The sequence below is a fragment of the Myotis nattereri genome, assembly GCF_964212035.1.
Source record: "Myotis nattereri genome assembly, chromosome: 14".
Taxonomy (NCBI): domain Eukaryota; kingdom Metazoa; phylum Chordata; class Mammalia; order Chiroptera; family Vespertilionidae; genus Myotis; species Myotis nattereri.
The window spans coordinates 23,657,581-23,671,627 of NC_138089.1; the positions used below are offsets into that span (position 1 = coordinate 23,657,581).

The following is a 14,047-nucleotide window of genomic DNA, read 5'->3' on the forward strand; positions in this document are numbered from 1 at the left end:
AATTTTCAACTGTATCTACTTATCCATTCCCTGGCCTAGAGATGTACATGGCCAATCTTGTCTATCCTACAAGATTGTAGCAGGTGATGGTTACTCTGTTTCTATTTCTTTCTCTTCTTAGTAGTAGACCTAAGTTTTATTGGGGAGGGGGGAGGGCAACAATGTACATGGCTAAAATAATACATTTTTCAAAACTATTTTCTGGCCTGGCTAGTGTTGCTCAGTGGTTGAGCATCAACCCATTAACCAAGAGGTCACAGGTTCAATTCCCCATCAGGGCACATGCCCAGGTTGGGGGCTTGATCCCCAATAGGGGGCATGTAGGAGGCATGCAATTGATTTTTTTCTCTCCTCATTGGTGTTTCTATTTCTCTCTTCCCATTTTCTCTCTCTAAAATCAATAAAACATGTAAAAATATTTTTGCAGCTAGATGTGACCATGAGACTGGGATAATGATATATAGGTAGGTGGCTTTGTTGTGTGCAAAGCGGAGAAGGTGCCTTGGGAGAATTTCAATCAACTGGAAATGTGTCCCTGCCTCTTTTCCCACATCTCCCATCTTGCTACCTGGACTGAGTCCATAGTTGAAGGCACTCTGGCAGCACCTCGGCTGCTAAGTGACATTGAGGATGGGATTGACATGCTAGGATGGTCGAGCAGAGAATGCCACGAACCTGGGTCTCAGGTGACCATGGCACTGCTGTGCCCACTCTGGACTATTTAACTAGCTACCTATTTTATGTGACAGAGTAATAAACCTATTTCTAAGCAACTATTTTTTTGTGTTTTCTATTTTTGCAACCTAGCCACTTTATAATTGATATTGCTTAAAAATAAAAATGAGGCTAATTTTGAAATATAATACACAGAGGAACTGAACACTTAGAACAATATGGATTTCGGGAAACTTCTCTGTAGGGTCTTATCAAAAGACATGATTCTAGTTGTTTCTCAGTAATATTATGACAGTGCAGCTTTTGGTAAATTAATTTCCCTTTCTGAGCATTGTTTTCTCTGTAAAAGTAGAGATCTGACTCCATCAGCACTAACATCCATCCTTGACCATTCGAGATACCTTGTCCTTGCAACCTGGCATCTAAGGGATGTATATATATGAAAGCCAAGGGCCCGGAACAACCGGAACAACCGGTCGCTATGATGTGTACTGTGGCCGGCCAACCGGCCTGATCGGGGGGCAGCCCATCCCCCCAATCAACCCCCCCAACCCCAATTGGGGGCAGGGCCTGCTGGCCAACCTCCTGCACTCCCTACCCCCCGCCAACCCTGCCCAATCAGCTCCCATCGGGGTGGGCTGGCCGGACCCCACCCATACACAAATTCGTGCACCGGGCCTCTAGTAAGATCATAAAAAGGGACAAATGTCCAAGTCCAGCCAAGACTTGCCTCGATTAGAAACCCATGCATTATGAAGGGATTAGCAGCTGTATATCCACATCTTTCCTGAAGCAATCTTGTTAGAATACAGCTTGCAGTGCTGCCACTGATGACATTCTCTCTCCCCTCAATCTTCACAGGAAGTAGTCAACCAAAAATGCAATTACAAGTAAAAAACGACACTGTTGTGGTAATTGGACGATGATTTGGTGTCAGGGAATGTGATAACGGAATTTGCAGGATGTTGGGAAAGAATATTAAAAATGGGAAATTCCAGAACAAATGGTTATTTTCAACATTGTGCAGTGAAGATAACCCCACAGGATACTTCAACCTGAAAAACACCTGGGCGATTTTACAGGAGGCATTTTTTCACACACATATTTTACCCAGGAGCAGTCTCTAGATTCTAGGTCCCAAAAGCTCCAGCTAAAATAGAGATGGGTAAAAAAGGTTTCTTTCTAAAAAGCGGGGGAGGGTCTAATGAAAAGGATGAATGAAGAGCCCATTCGCACTCTACTGGCTCACAGTCTCCAGTTCTGTTTCATGTGAATTTAAATATTTCACAGTTATATCAAGATCTATTAATCCTGGATGAACTTCACTAACATTTAAACCTCTGGCTAAGACTCTACCCTTCCCAAAGCTTTACCATTTGTTTTCTCTTTCCTGTGCTATTCCCATCTAGGAACTAGGAGGAAAGACACAGAGAAAACTAGACAAATGCTCAGCTTAGCATCTCCCCCTAGGGCCTGTCCTCTGCAGGCAGGGGGGCCCTTAGTAACAAAGAGAGCAATTCCTTACATCCCAGAACAGCAGGGAATAGGTGCTTCAGGTACAAGATGAATCCATGAAAACCTTTTGTGGCAGAGACCTTGTTGCAGAATCAATGACACTTTATCTAATTGAATCGTTGTGGAGTGGTGCTGGTATCAGAGTGAAGGAGCCTCTTCATTTGTTATTACTCAGGAGATATTTGGGACTTAGTGACTCTTAGGGTTTCTGTTTGTGGGTCACCTAACTATTCTTCCAAGAGCATAGTACTGGGTGTTAGGGAGATTTTGTATGTTTCATTATTCTGTATGAGTAGTTATACTATCAGAAGAAACAAAATTAATTTAGAGAGGTATTATTTTATTTTATCATCTCCCCCTATCCTTTTCTCTAGGTATAAATCAAGAGGAATTATGGGTTCTATCCTCAAGCCATATAAGTCTCTACTTTCTTCAACAGAACCCCACATCTTAGTTCCTCTGTGCATTTGCTTCCACCACTCTCCACCCCAAGAAAGGCTTTCCTTTGGATCTTTACCACGGGATACCTGCCTCCTATCTTCTAAGTAGCTTAAACCATCCTTGGTTACATCTTCTCCAAAATTCCAATGTTATGGGTTTTTTTCCTCCTCAGTGACCTTTCAGTAATTTGTTTAGTACAGTTTCCCCCACCCAGTTTTCTGGGGAATGATAATTATACAAGACTACAATAAAGATTCGGGAGGGGAAGGGTTATGACCAAACATACTTTGTAAAAGCCACATAGCCTCCCACCCCCAATTTGGTTAGTGAAAACACATGGGTGCACTCCTGGGGTTACTTATGCATTCTTTAAGCAGTTCTTAGATGCCTACAAGCATGTCAAACTCATATGAATTCACAATGGAGACTACATTTTTGCTGTGGCATAGACCCAGTTACCTGTCTGCCAAATGACAATTTACTTACCTGCCTTGGTCCCTCCCAGAGAACCTAGATATTTTTTTTTCTGGCATCTGGGCATCCATCCTCAGAGGTTGGATCATAAGCTAATCATGGCAGTCTTGTTTATTTTTGCCAGTGTCTGGAGAAGGGAAGATCATGGGACATAATTCCAGCCAATGAGATGTCAGAGAAATATGATGAGGAGTAGAACATTTTAGAAAAACAAAATTCCTTCTGGATTAAAAGCCAACTAGATGAAAAGAGAAAGCCTTTGTTTATAGAGCCCCCTACCCCTGCCTTTCCATTTTAATGATGCCAGGTGATGCATGATGAGAGCACTGGGAACCGCCTCTGAGTCTGAGATAAGAGCTGAGAGAACTTCAGAGAAACAAACCAATGCCCCTGCATTGTCAAGTCACCAAACCAACCTGGAAAGCAACTATATCCAGATTTATTTAGTGATTTTGTTTTCTAAGTCACTATTAATTGAGTAATATGTTACCTATGGCCCAAAGCATCTTTGCTCATGATTTTCAAATGCCAATAAAACTCTAACATTTGTATAGTCCTACAATGACGGGATACATGAAAGAAAATTTAGACACAATTTCTTTCCTCAAGGAGTCTGGTGATAGAAGAATGAGATGAAAGCTGAGTAACAAACAGCAAAGAATGATGCATAGCAGGAAGAGGGGACCCTTTGCTTAGAATCAAGGCAAATACCCCAAAGACATTTTCATATAATCAATCTGGATATTTAAGAAATACTTCTAGAATTTAAATAAGCAAAGGTATGAAGTAGGTATTTCAGACCTATGCAAAGCAAGAAAAGGCCACAGAGAAGTAAATAAATTTGTCCTACAGAATTAAAGGTGGTGTGGTAAATTACAGATATATTTTGGAATAGATTGAATGTTTTGTGTGTGTATTTTACTTGGTACCTTATCTACAGTACCATCTAAGTCATTCTCTTTTTAAACTGTTTTGTTTTCTTCATAGTATCTATCCCTGTGTGTGTGTGTGTGTGTGTGTGTGTGTGTGTGTGTATTAGATTATCCTATCATCTAAAGCTGGTTCCTCATTAATTATCACATTTATTGTATTAAATTGTATAGATTTTTAAAAAGTGGGTGATATACTACTCGAGTAATATTGTATTATCTGAATTAAATGGTAGAAAATTATTTATCAAGCAGAAATCTTATGAATCATCTTTTTTGTTTTAACAAATAGTCACGCACTGCTTGTTTAGTCAAAATGTGAGCCATATGAAAGCTGAAGCAAACAGCATTGCTTTCCCCCCTCTTGATAAGGGTGAAAGACAAGTAAAGACTTTTTTTATCAAGGAAGCTTCTTTCAGGGAAGCAAAGGATCAGTGCAGATTCGACCTCGTCTTCGGAACTTCTACATCTGCAGCCTCCTCCAAGGAGAATGAATGTGCTGCAGCCCCACCAGCCCCAGAGTGGCTTCTGAATCATGAAGCGGCGATTACATCACGCTCAGTAGCAATCCTGTTAAGTGCACTGTGTTGTGCTCTCGCTCTTGGAAAAGTGGAATTCACGGAGGTCATAGCACACAGGGTACCACGATATTCAGTGAACTATAACTCTCCATTTTCAACCATCCTAAATAATCAAGATTTGGGGACCACAGCATACTTAAAAAGGTGGCAGCAGTTCTCAGAGAGAAAATAAGTTTGGATTTAATTTCAGTTTCTCCTGGAAAAAGTCTTTCTTCAGCGGAAGAAGCTCCCGCCTGTGCCCTGGTAAAGGGCTGAGCATCTGGGCAGCATTGTCGCCTGCCCTCTGCTGAGAGCCCAGCTGAGGGAAGGTGCCTGGGAAGCACAGGGGGCTTTGATACCTGGGAAAGCTTGGCCAGTGGAAAGGAAAACATGAAAAGTCTAGAGAAAATATGGAAACCATGAACTGTATAGAGTCGTACATGCCATTAAACGCATCTCCTTTCATTGGCACTTTGGGATGTGACCACGGAGTTCTGGCTGCAGCTGTGCTTTTACGGACACCTCTAGCCCAGTGATTCACAACCCTGGTGATTTTACATCCCCACCCCACCGCGCCCCAAGGGTATTTTGTATTGTGTGCAGTCAAGTTGACTGTGACAGCTGCAGGACTTGCGTCTGGCATCTGGTGCCAGAAGTCAGGGATGCTGCTAAGCATCCTGCCACAGCATAGGATTAGCTGACTTCGCGTGTCAGTGGTCCCACGGTCGAGAAACCCCGCTTTACAGGGATGTGGAATTTTTATTGCTAGTGGGATATCTCAGAAGTCGTGCATTAATGTTTGGTAAAGGAAACTTCAGGGCGTACACGCTGGTTCTGGGGGCGTGAGAGAGAGATCTAGGATCATATTTAACAACATGAGAAATATTTTTAAAAACCACTTCAATTACTTTTTGTTTTTTAAGACATGGTGGTTTTGAGGGAGACTGGCCAGAGATAATTCATAGACATGTAGGATTATCGAGGACCCTGAAAGGTCATCCAAATAATTTTCCTTCTTTTCATCTTTCTGCTCCTCTAGAAAAGTACATGCTAATGATTTCTGTGTCCTCATTTTGGGAGGGCCAGGTCTCTATTGTGCTTTGTCATCGAATGCTCTGGAGATATGGGTGGAGGTATTTCTCCACCTACAGAGGCCTCTGCGCTTTTACTAGATATACACACTAATGCAAAGACAAAGGAAAAAGAGTTGCAATACTTGATGGTAATCTCAGTCATGAGTAGTTTAAAGTTGAGTGAAAATCTAGATTTTAACCTAATTGAAGATCTTTACTCAGTACTTTGAGATAAACAAATGCTACCAAAAATTAGAGTTAAAGTCCAGCCATCCTCATATGAGCAGAGATGTTAATCTAGGAAACAGATATGTAAAAATCGGAGAGAATGATGCTCCAAAGAATGATCCTGAAAGGGTTATTCGGCCATTTCCCTGTTTTAGGGATCCATATCAATAAAGCTTAATAAGAACTAAGAGTGAAATGACTGCTAACTGTGAACTTAATAATGCCCCACGGGAGTTCATTAATATCTCCACAGGTACACCGAAGCATTGTCTTAATTGCACATGATACTTCCAGAAATTGCCTTTTGCAAGTTTTGTGGGAACTGCCCTCCGGAACAAGTGTCAGTACTTTTTGTGTTGCCTTTCCTGGCCATGCAACTTGCCCTGAACATGGACCCAGAGCTCCCCTGCACCTTTCCAGAAATTAGAAGTTCCCAGGTGACTGACCTTGTCATAGGGTACTGCCCTTGTGCTATCAAGGGAAAGAAGCTCAAAATACATGAAACCAATTTCAGATCTTTCATTTTTTTTCTAAATAATTGATTTCTTCTTTTTAAACATATTTAGAAATTTATGTTTATTAGAATCAAGTTTGTGTGGAGTAGTGGGGATTTTTAAAATATTTATGAATATTACTGTAATCTAATCCACATCTAGACTTGGGTCTTCAGTTATTTTGACACAAAGATGATGGCTAAAGGGGTGTGTTTCCAAGCTCATGAGATCCCTCAGCCTAGAGTTTGACTGTAGTGATTATAAGATGAAGTTAAATTGAGAAGCGTTTGATCTTGTCCACACTTGGGAAATGAAAATTCCATCGCATACTGATAATATTTTATTTTGTATATATTTGAAATTACAGAATTATTTTCTTTAGATTCTCTTTCCTTTTTCTTTCTATTTTGATTTGGTAATGGCAATCTATAATAATAAATGCGTAATATATTAATTAGACCGAACGGCCAAACGGCCTTCTGGAAGACCTTCCTGATGAAGCCAGGGCCGCCGCGTCTGTGAGGACCGAATCCCTTGCACGAATTTCATGCATCGGGCCTCTAGTGTTAACATAAAGTAAAGTCATTTACCTGGAACTGAGGATACTAATTCCATCTTGCATCTGATAGCCAAGCCTGGTTCCAGATGGGAGAAAAGCTATGGAGACAGCAGGGCAGAATCACCCTGTTTAAAATGAGAAACCCAAGGATGTCTTGAAGCCTTAGACTGAATTCTGGGCATGGTGGTATACGTTGCCTGGAGTGCTAGGTCTCAGGCCTCAGAGAAATAAGAGTGAGAAGCCTAAATGACTCCGTAGGTTTTTTTACTTTCGAAGCCTCATCTAATGTCAACTTGTCCTACATCTCAGTGACGAGGAAGGAAATCCCAGGGAAACTCATGCCAAGGTAGAGAAAGGGCGAGAAGAAGTGTTTGCTACCCTGCCTAGAGCTGCCTGCCCAGGGCAGGGGTGACTTCCAAGTGCTATGGAAGCCACACTATGTATATAAGGGATTCTGTTTTCTCAGGGTTATTCCATTCATTCATTTACGGGCTCATTTTTTCATTCAACGCATACTGATCAATCAGGCTCCTGTTCTGCCATGGGTACAGTTCTATCCAGTGGTGATAAAATGATGAATAAGGTAATTGCTCTCCACAAGGGGAAATAGTCTCCCAGAAAGGAAAGAATAATAAACATATAGTTTTACATGTTTAATGACATGTTGTGACACTTGTTACCAAAGAAAACTGTGGTGTTCCAGAAGAACTGATCAACTGACCTTGGTATAAACTCATGCTTTCCAGGGCTAACTTGGGCAAGGTCAGGAGAGGGCCTTGAGCTCCTCCTAGTGACTGGTTTGTGCCACTAATTAGATATAGTTTTACTTGTGATTATTATTATTATTTTTTTTAGTTCATCAGAAGAATGCAGTCCCCACAACGACTTGCATTGGTGAGACTTGAAAGTTTTTTACGAGATGTAGAGGATATAAGTTATTTGAGTGTCCATTTTAATTATTCTTGAAATTGGTTTTCCCCTAGTCTTCTTTCTCTTAGATTTACAGGAATTCTTAGGTCCTTAAACATTTATGTATGTTAATTAGAAACAGTGTGAATTGGGCTCCCCCTCCCCCCTATTTTAAGAATAGAATATAGGATTGGAACATGTTGTATCTGATGACTTGAAGAATGATGGTCTTGCTGTTTTTGTTCCATTTGTTTCTCAATGTTTAAAAAGAGGATAGTTGACTGCTACATAACTTTTAAATGATGACCAAGATGTGAGAACTACTATGTTTCAAAAACTTGATTCCTTGAAACTGATTTTTCATCTTGCCATCACCTGATTCATGTCGTAGGAGAAAAAATTGGAAAAACTGAGATTTTTGTTTGCAAAGGATAATCTTTGAAGGATGGTAATTTTTCAGCTATTTGAAGATACTCACCTTAATTTGACTATGCATTTTAAGATAAGAAATTAGAATAAATGTTAGTTGATTTTAAATGCTTATTGTAGAGAAATAGGAAAAAGACAAACCATTTCCATTACTATCATTCTTATTTTCCTGCAAATTCTAGCTAATGTAGTTAGAAAAGAAAACTAAATTAAGTCTTATAATGTGGCTTGCTTACCTATAAATCCCAAGAAAATAAACTGAAAGCTGTTAGAACTAATATGAATTTTAACAAGGTTGTAAGTCATAAACTAAATATACAATATTAATAGATTCCTACATACCAGCAACATATAAAAATAAAATAAAAATTTGATATCATTCGTAATGTAATAAAAATAATAATTATCTAGAAATAATGTCACCCACATGGAGACAATGATAAAATTTTACTAAGAGAAAAAAATGAACAATGGAATGGGTGAAAAATATTTTCCCATAGGGGGAAATAAAACATTATAAATGTATCAATTCTTCCCAAATTTATTTATATATTCTCATCATAATCTTAATGGAACATTATTATGCTAAATTGAAACATTTGTGCTAAAGTTCAGCTGAAAAGTTAAACATGTATGATTACCCATGGTCCTTTTCGAAAGAACAATTATGAAGAGAGAAGGTGTTCTAATTAATCTAGCCCTGCCGGGAGCCGGTCCATCCTTGCTGTTTCAAGGGACCTGGTATATATGGCATACTGTTCTTAATATGTTTGCTCACCTTCTTGGCACTATGTGTTTTAACCAAGGTCACCTCTCTGAGAAAGGCTCTTTCCCCAGGTAGGGATTTTCCCCTGAAGTTAGAGGGGGAATAAAACCCCTTAACTAAGTGCCAGGCGGGTAAGTAATCACTTTAACTATGAACAATCATGCTTAAGCTACATAATCTTTACTCCCTGGAATGGAGATAAGAAACGCCCTAACCTTTGGAATAGAGATTGATAGGATTGGAATCAACTGGTATAAATACAGATGTAACAAGACAACAGAACCCACACAGAACCTACACACAGAACCTAGACACAGAACCTACACAGAACCTAGAGACAGAAGAACTTCGCTAGAGAGAACATGGCAAAAGATCCTGGACAGAAACTGGAGGCAGAACCTAGAGACAGAACCTAGCGAGAGAACATGGCAAAAGATCCTGGACTGAACCTGACTACAGAAATTGGCAAGAGAACCTGACTAGAACCTGATGACTGAACCTGACTGGAGAACCTGGACAGAACCTGGCTGGAGAACCTAGCAAGAGAACATGGACACAGAACCTGGCTGGAGATCCTAACCAGAACTTCGCTGGAGATCCTGACCAGAACTTGGCTAGAGATCCTGGCTAGGCTGCTGATCAACTGAATGCTGTCTCCGTGTCCTTCCTTCTTCACTGACTCCGTCCACACCTTTGGGGACCCCTGGACCTGCTGGGGTTGGACCCCAGCATAGCCCTAAAAATTCTAAGTTTATAAAAAGGAAAATAGTACAACACTGGCCCAATACTTGGTCACAGACAAGTGAAATAGCGGAGAATACACCCCAAGACTGGAGGATAGTTAAAGGCTTTCATAGTGACAAAAGATGGCCTTGCCTATCAGTAGATAATGAGTATTTAACATATGGTGCTGGAGCAAGTAGTTAGCCATGTGGGAAAAATGTATATAGATGTTTGCTTTGCCTTATAGTACAACCTCAAGTAATTTTCATATAGGGAAATATTTAAGTGTCAACCTGATTTATTTCTGTCACTTTGGTGAGGGAGTGTCTTCACCAGTAATCTAAGAAAATAGTCATATATGTCCACAAGGACTTGAATCAACTCTCAGAATATTTTTTTTAACTTCTAGTGGTAATGGAAACTTGAAATATGTTTAAACATTTAACAATGAAGATTAGGTTTATCTTAGGCTTAGTTAGTTGAATATTATGCAACCAGGAAGTGAAAGAAAGAGAAATGAAACTAGGGAAGGGAAGAAGAGATTAAGATTCATGTTAAAAAATATTTTTATTGATTTCAGAGGTGAAGGGAAAGGGAGAGAGAGATGGTAACATCAAAGTTGAGAGAAAATCATTGATCAGCTGCCTCCCATACACCTCATACAGGGGATCGAGCCCACAACCTGGGCATGTGCCTGACCAGGAATGAAACCATGACATCTTAGTTCATAGGTAGATGCTCAACCATCGAGCCATGCCAGCAGGGCAAGACTCATGTTTTTTTGCTTAGTAACATTTCTGTGCATACCCTCATGCACACAAAAATGATAAAGCGGTATAGCAAATGTTAATAGGGATAAAGGCATTAAAGTTATTTTCTTGTTTCATTTCTTTAATTTTTTTAAAATAATGTATATTGTTATTTTTCTAAATAAAAGTCTAAACTATAAACAAATATGATGGCTTATAGATGTTTTTAATTCTAATGATACTCATCAATAGCACCATTTTTGTGTGATAGGCAAAAGTTAATGATGTAAGAGTAAAGAATAATAAAATAAGATGAAATTTTAGTCTTATGAAGATTAAAGCTGTTTTTTAAATTGGAAAAAGGAAGATTCAAAGAGATATGGAACATTTATTTTTCTATAGTTGAAGTTTTATTATACTAAGTCATCTTCATCAAAAGATCAATTCTGCATTTCCATAGGAGACTGGCAAGAAAAAGGAAGTACAGTCAGAGATCAAGGAGAGTGTGGAAGTTAATCACTAAAGATGAGTAATAATAATTTGGTCAGTTGTAGGTACTAGTTACTACACACACTTCAAAATAATTACTCCGTAGGCTTCAACATTAGTTTGAAACCAAGTAACTAAATATGCAGCATCATAGCTAAGTAAGTGCACAGCTACATATGTAAGGTTACATACATTCTTCCAGTCCTTCATCCCTAATTCTAGGAGGGATATTCTTACAGCCTCAATACGCATTTTTAGTTTAGAAATGAAATCCAGTCAGTCTTTCATTCCTTAGTCTAGCATCACTTAAGTCTCACTGGATCTAGGGTGTTTATATGACCCTAAAGGGACATATGAGTCTTAAGCGAGGAGATATTTCTTGTATGAGTAGGAAGGATGGACCACAGATAGGGTCCATTTTCAAAGGGTGCATGGAACTGAGGAAAGAAAGCTGCTTCCCCAGGGTTTTCATTACTGAAATTTGGGGCGCAGTTTTGAAAATGCATTTGCATTGGGGCACTTTACAATTCTGATATTTTGCAGCAGCTACATAAATGCAGATTCAAGCAGAGGGCTGAGTGTATCTTTATTATCACTCTTTCAAACGTGGAAAGGGATTTTGGCAGGAAAGACAGCTGTGCAATTGCATGAAGCTTTTCCATTTCCACAAGTTGAAATTGATGTAAATGTGTTGATATGCTTGGCTTCTTTCCTTTTTGTTTCTTGTAAGAAAAGGTCTCTCTCGACTTCTCTTTCCCCTCCCTCTCTCCTTCCCTCCCTCCTTCTCTTCTTCTTTACTTTTATTTTTCTGCCCAAAGCCTTTATTCGGTTGGTATTTTCTTTTTCTAAAATTTATAACCTCAGAACTATAAATGAAACATAGGGAACTCAGTCTATGAATATCTATAATGATAAAAGTGTAATATGCTAACTAGACCGGACAGCCAAACAAACCTCTGGACGTCCTTCCGGATGAAGCCACAGCTGCAGGGGCCAAGGCAGAGGCAGTTAGGGGTGATCAGGCAGGCAGGTGAGTGGTTAGGAATGATGAGGCAGGCAGGCGAGTGGTTAGGGGCTATGAGGCAGGCAGGCGAGTGGTTAGAGGCAATCAGGCAGGCAGGCAGGCAGGCGAGTGGTTAGGAGCCAGTGGTCCCAGATTGTGAGAGGGATGTTCGACTGCCGGTTTAGGCCACCCCATAGGGCCTAAACCGACAGTTGGATATCTCCTGAGGGGTCTGGGATTGTGAGAGGGTGTAGGCCTGGCTTAGGGGCACCCCTTCTCCCATGCACAAATTTTGTGCACCAGGCCTCTAGTATTTATATAAGCTTTAATATGCCATTTAAATAAAATGTTTGAACAACAGCTGAGAGTGACCTGTAAAATAACTTAATGTGTCAGTAGTCAGTGCTATGGACAAAAATTGGCCTGGACTCTAATAATCTATGGTCCTTCCTTGTATTATGCTTATTATTAAAATATTTTAGTAATAATTCATCTAAGTATCATAGTTAAGAGTTCAGAAATTTGCACTGAGTTTCAAGTTTGAGGACTACTCTCTGACCTACAACATTATGGCCTGAGATAAGGTTATATTCTGTTTTCAAGTCTCATGTCCTCTTTGGTAAAATGAGTTAATAATAGCAGAGTGTAGTATACTATATATAGTATAGTAAAGAATATTTACTGATGGTTAGGTAAGGTAGTGCATATAAAACTTTAGAACATGAGTGGAACATAATAAAGAGTTGAATAAAATATTATTTCTAAAGCAATAATGATAGAGATATGTAAACATATGTTCTTAGAATGTTGAGGGCGATGTGTGTGATAAGATGTTACAGAGAACCTGGGAATCCACTTGCGGGGAATGTGTGAACTTAGTAAGGAAACCCAGGCTGTTCTCTGTTTTTATTATCAGCACCCCCATGTATGAAGTGCCCACCCTGTCACAAGCCTCTAAGCCAGTGGTTCCCAACCTTCCTAATGCCGTGACCCTTTAATACAGTTCCTCATGTTTGTGTGGTGACCCCCAACCATAAAATTATTTTCGTTGCTACTTCATCACTGTAATTTTGCTACTGTTATGAATCGTCATGTAAATATCTGATATGCAGGATGTATTTTCATTGTTCGCGACCCACAAGTTGAGAACCGCTGATAAGCAATGCACATTTATATCCTTGCCCCTCAAAACAATCGTATACTAATGATGCAACTAAGTCATTGAGGTGAAATAGCTTCACGAAAGTAAACACTAGTGGAAAAAAAACACATTAAACTTTGAAATCACATCTTATCAAGAGCAAATCCATTTTTATTTCGCCCCCACCTCACTACCTCTCTAATTGAGGAATTACTCAGGTAAGGACCCACCAGGTGACTTTCTCACTGGGTGTGGGCTTTGAGTCAGGGTTGGCAACACACACATCCTCTTTGGAACTCAAGTTCTGTATTTGGGGAAAATTGTTGTCAGTGTAAATGATCTTCTCACATCCTGGTGGTTTGCTCTCATGCGGTGCTTTCTTGTCTTTTCAGATCCCCCAGATTAGTTATGCATCAACGGCACCTGAGTTAAGTGACGACCGGCGCTATGACTTCTTCTCTCGCGTGGTCCCACCTGACTCCTTCCAAGCCCAGGCCATGGTAGACATTGTGAAGGCACTAGGCTGGAATTACGTGTCTACTCTCGCATCTGAAGGAAGTTACGGAGAGAAAGGTGTGGAATCCTTCACGCAGATTTCCAAAGAGGCAGGTAGGAAGAGATTGCAATGATTAAGATGACCCTCTTCTCGTGTCTGTGGCTTACAGGGTTCTTTTCAGACTTTATTAAACAAACACTATAGATAATCACCATATCCCTACTCTCACATTCTCCACTGCCTGTGAAGCAGATCTGCAAAGTCTTTGTTGTTTTTGAAGAGAATATTTTCAAAAGTGTGAAACTTAAGTCACCTAAAGTACTAGTGGAAGTGATGCAGAGAAGAAAATAGTTTCCAAAATCAATATCTTACTTCTGTGTAATGGATAATAGTG

The 14,047-nt window shown here is 39.8% G+C and overlaps 1 protein-coding gene across 3 annotated transcripts in view; it reads left to right on the forward strand.

Annotated features, from left to right (window-relative positions):
• The window catches only part of GRM7 (glutamate metabotropic receptor 7), a 743,749-nt gene that overhangs the window by 235,343 nt on the left and 494,359 nt on the right, over positions 1–14,047 (forward strand). For all 3 annotated transcript variants that reach the window (XR_013996795.1, XR_013996796.1, XM_081106152.1), the window contains exon 2: positions 13,550–13,766. Coding sequence is in view for 1 of the 3 variants with exons in the window: in XM_081106152.1 (XP_080962278.1) it covers positions 13,550–13,766 (217 nt within the window). In the remaining 2 variants the exon portion in view is untranslated. The remainder of the gene's footprint in view (positions 1–13,549; positions 13,767–14,047) is intronic.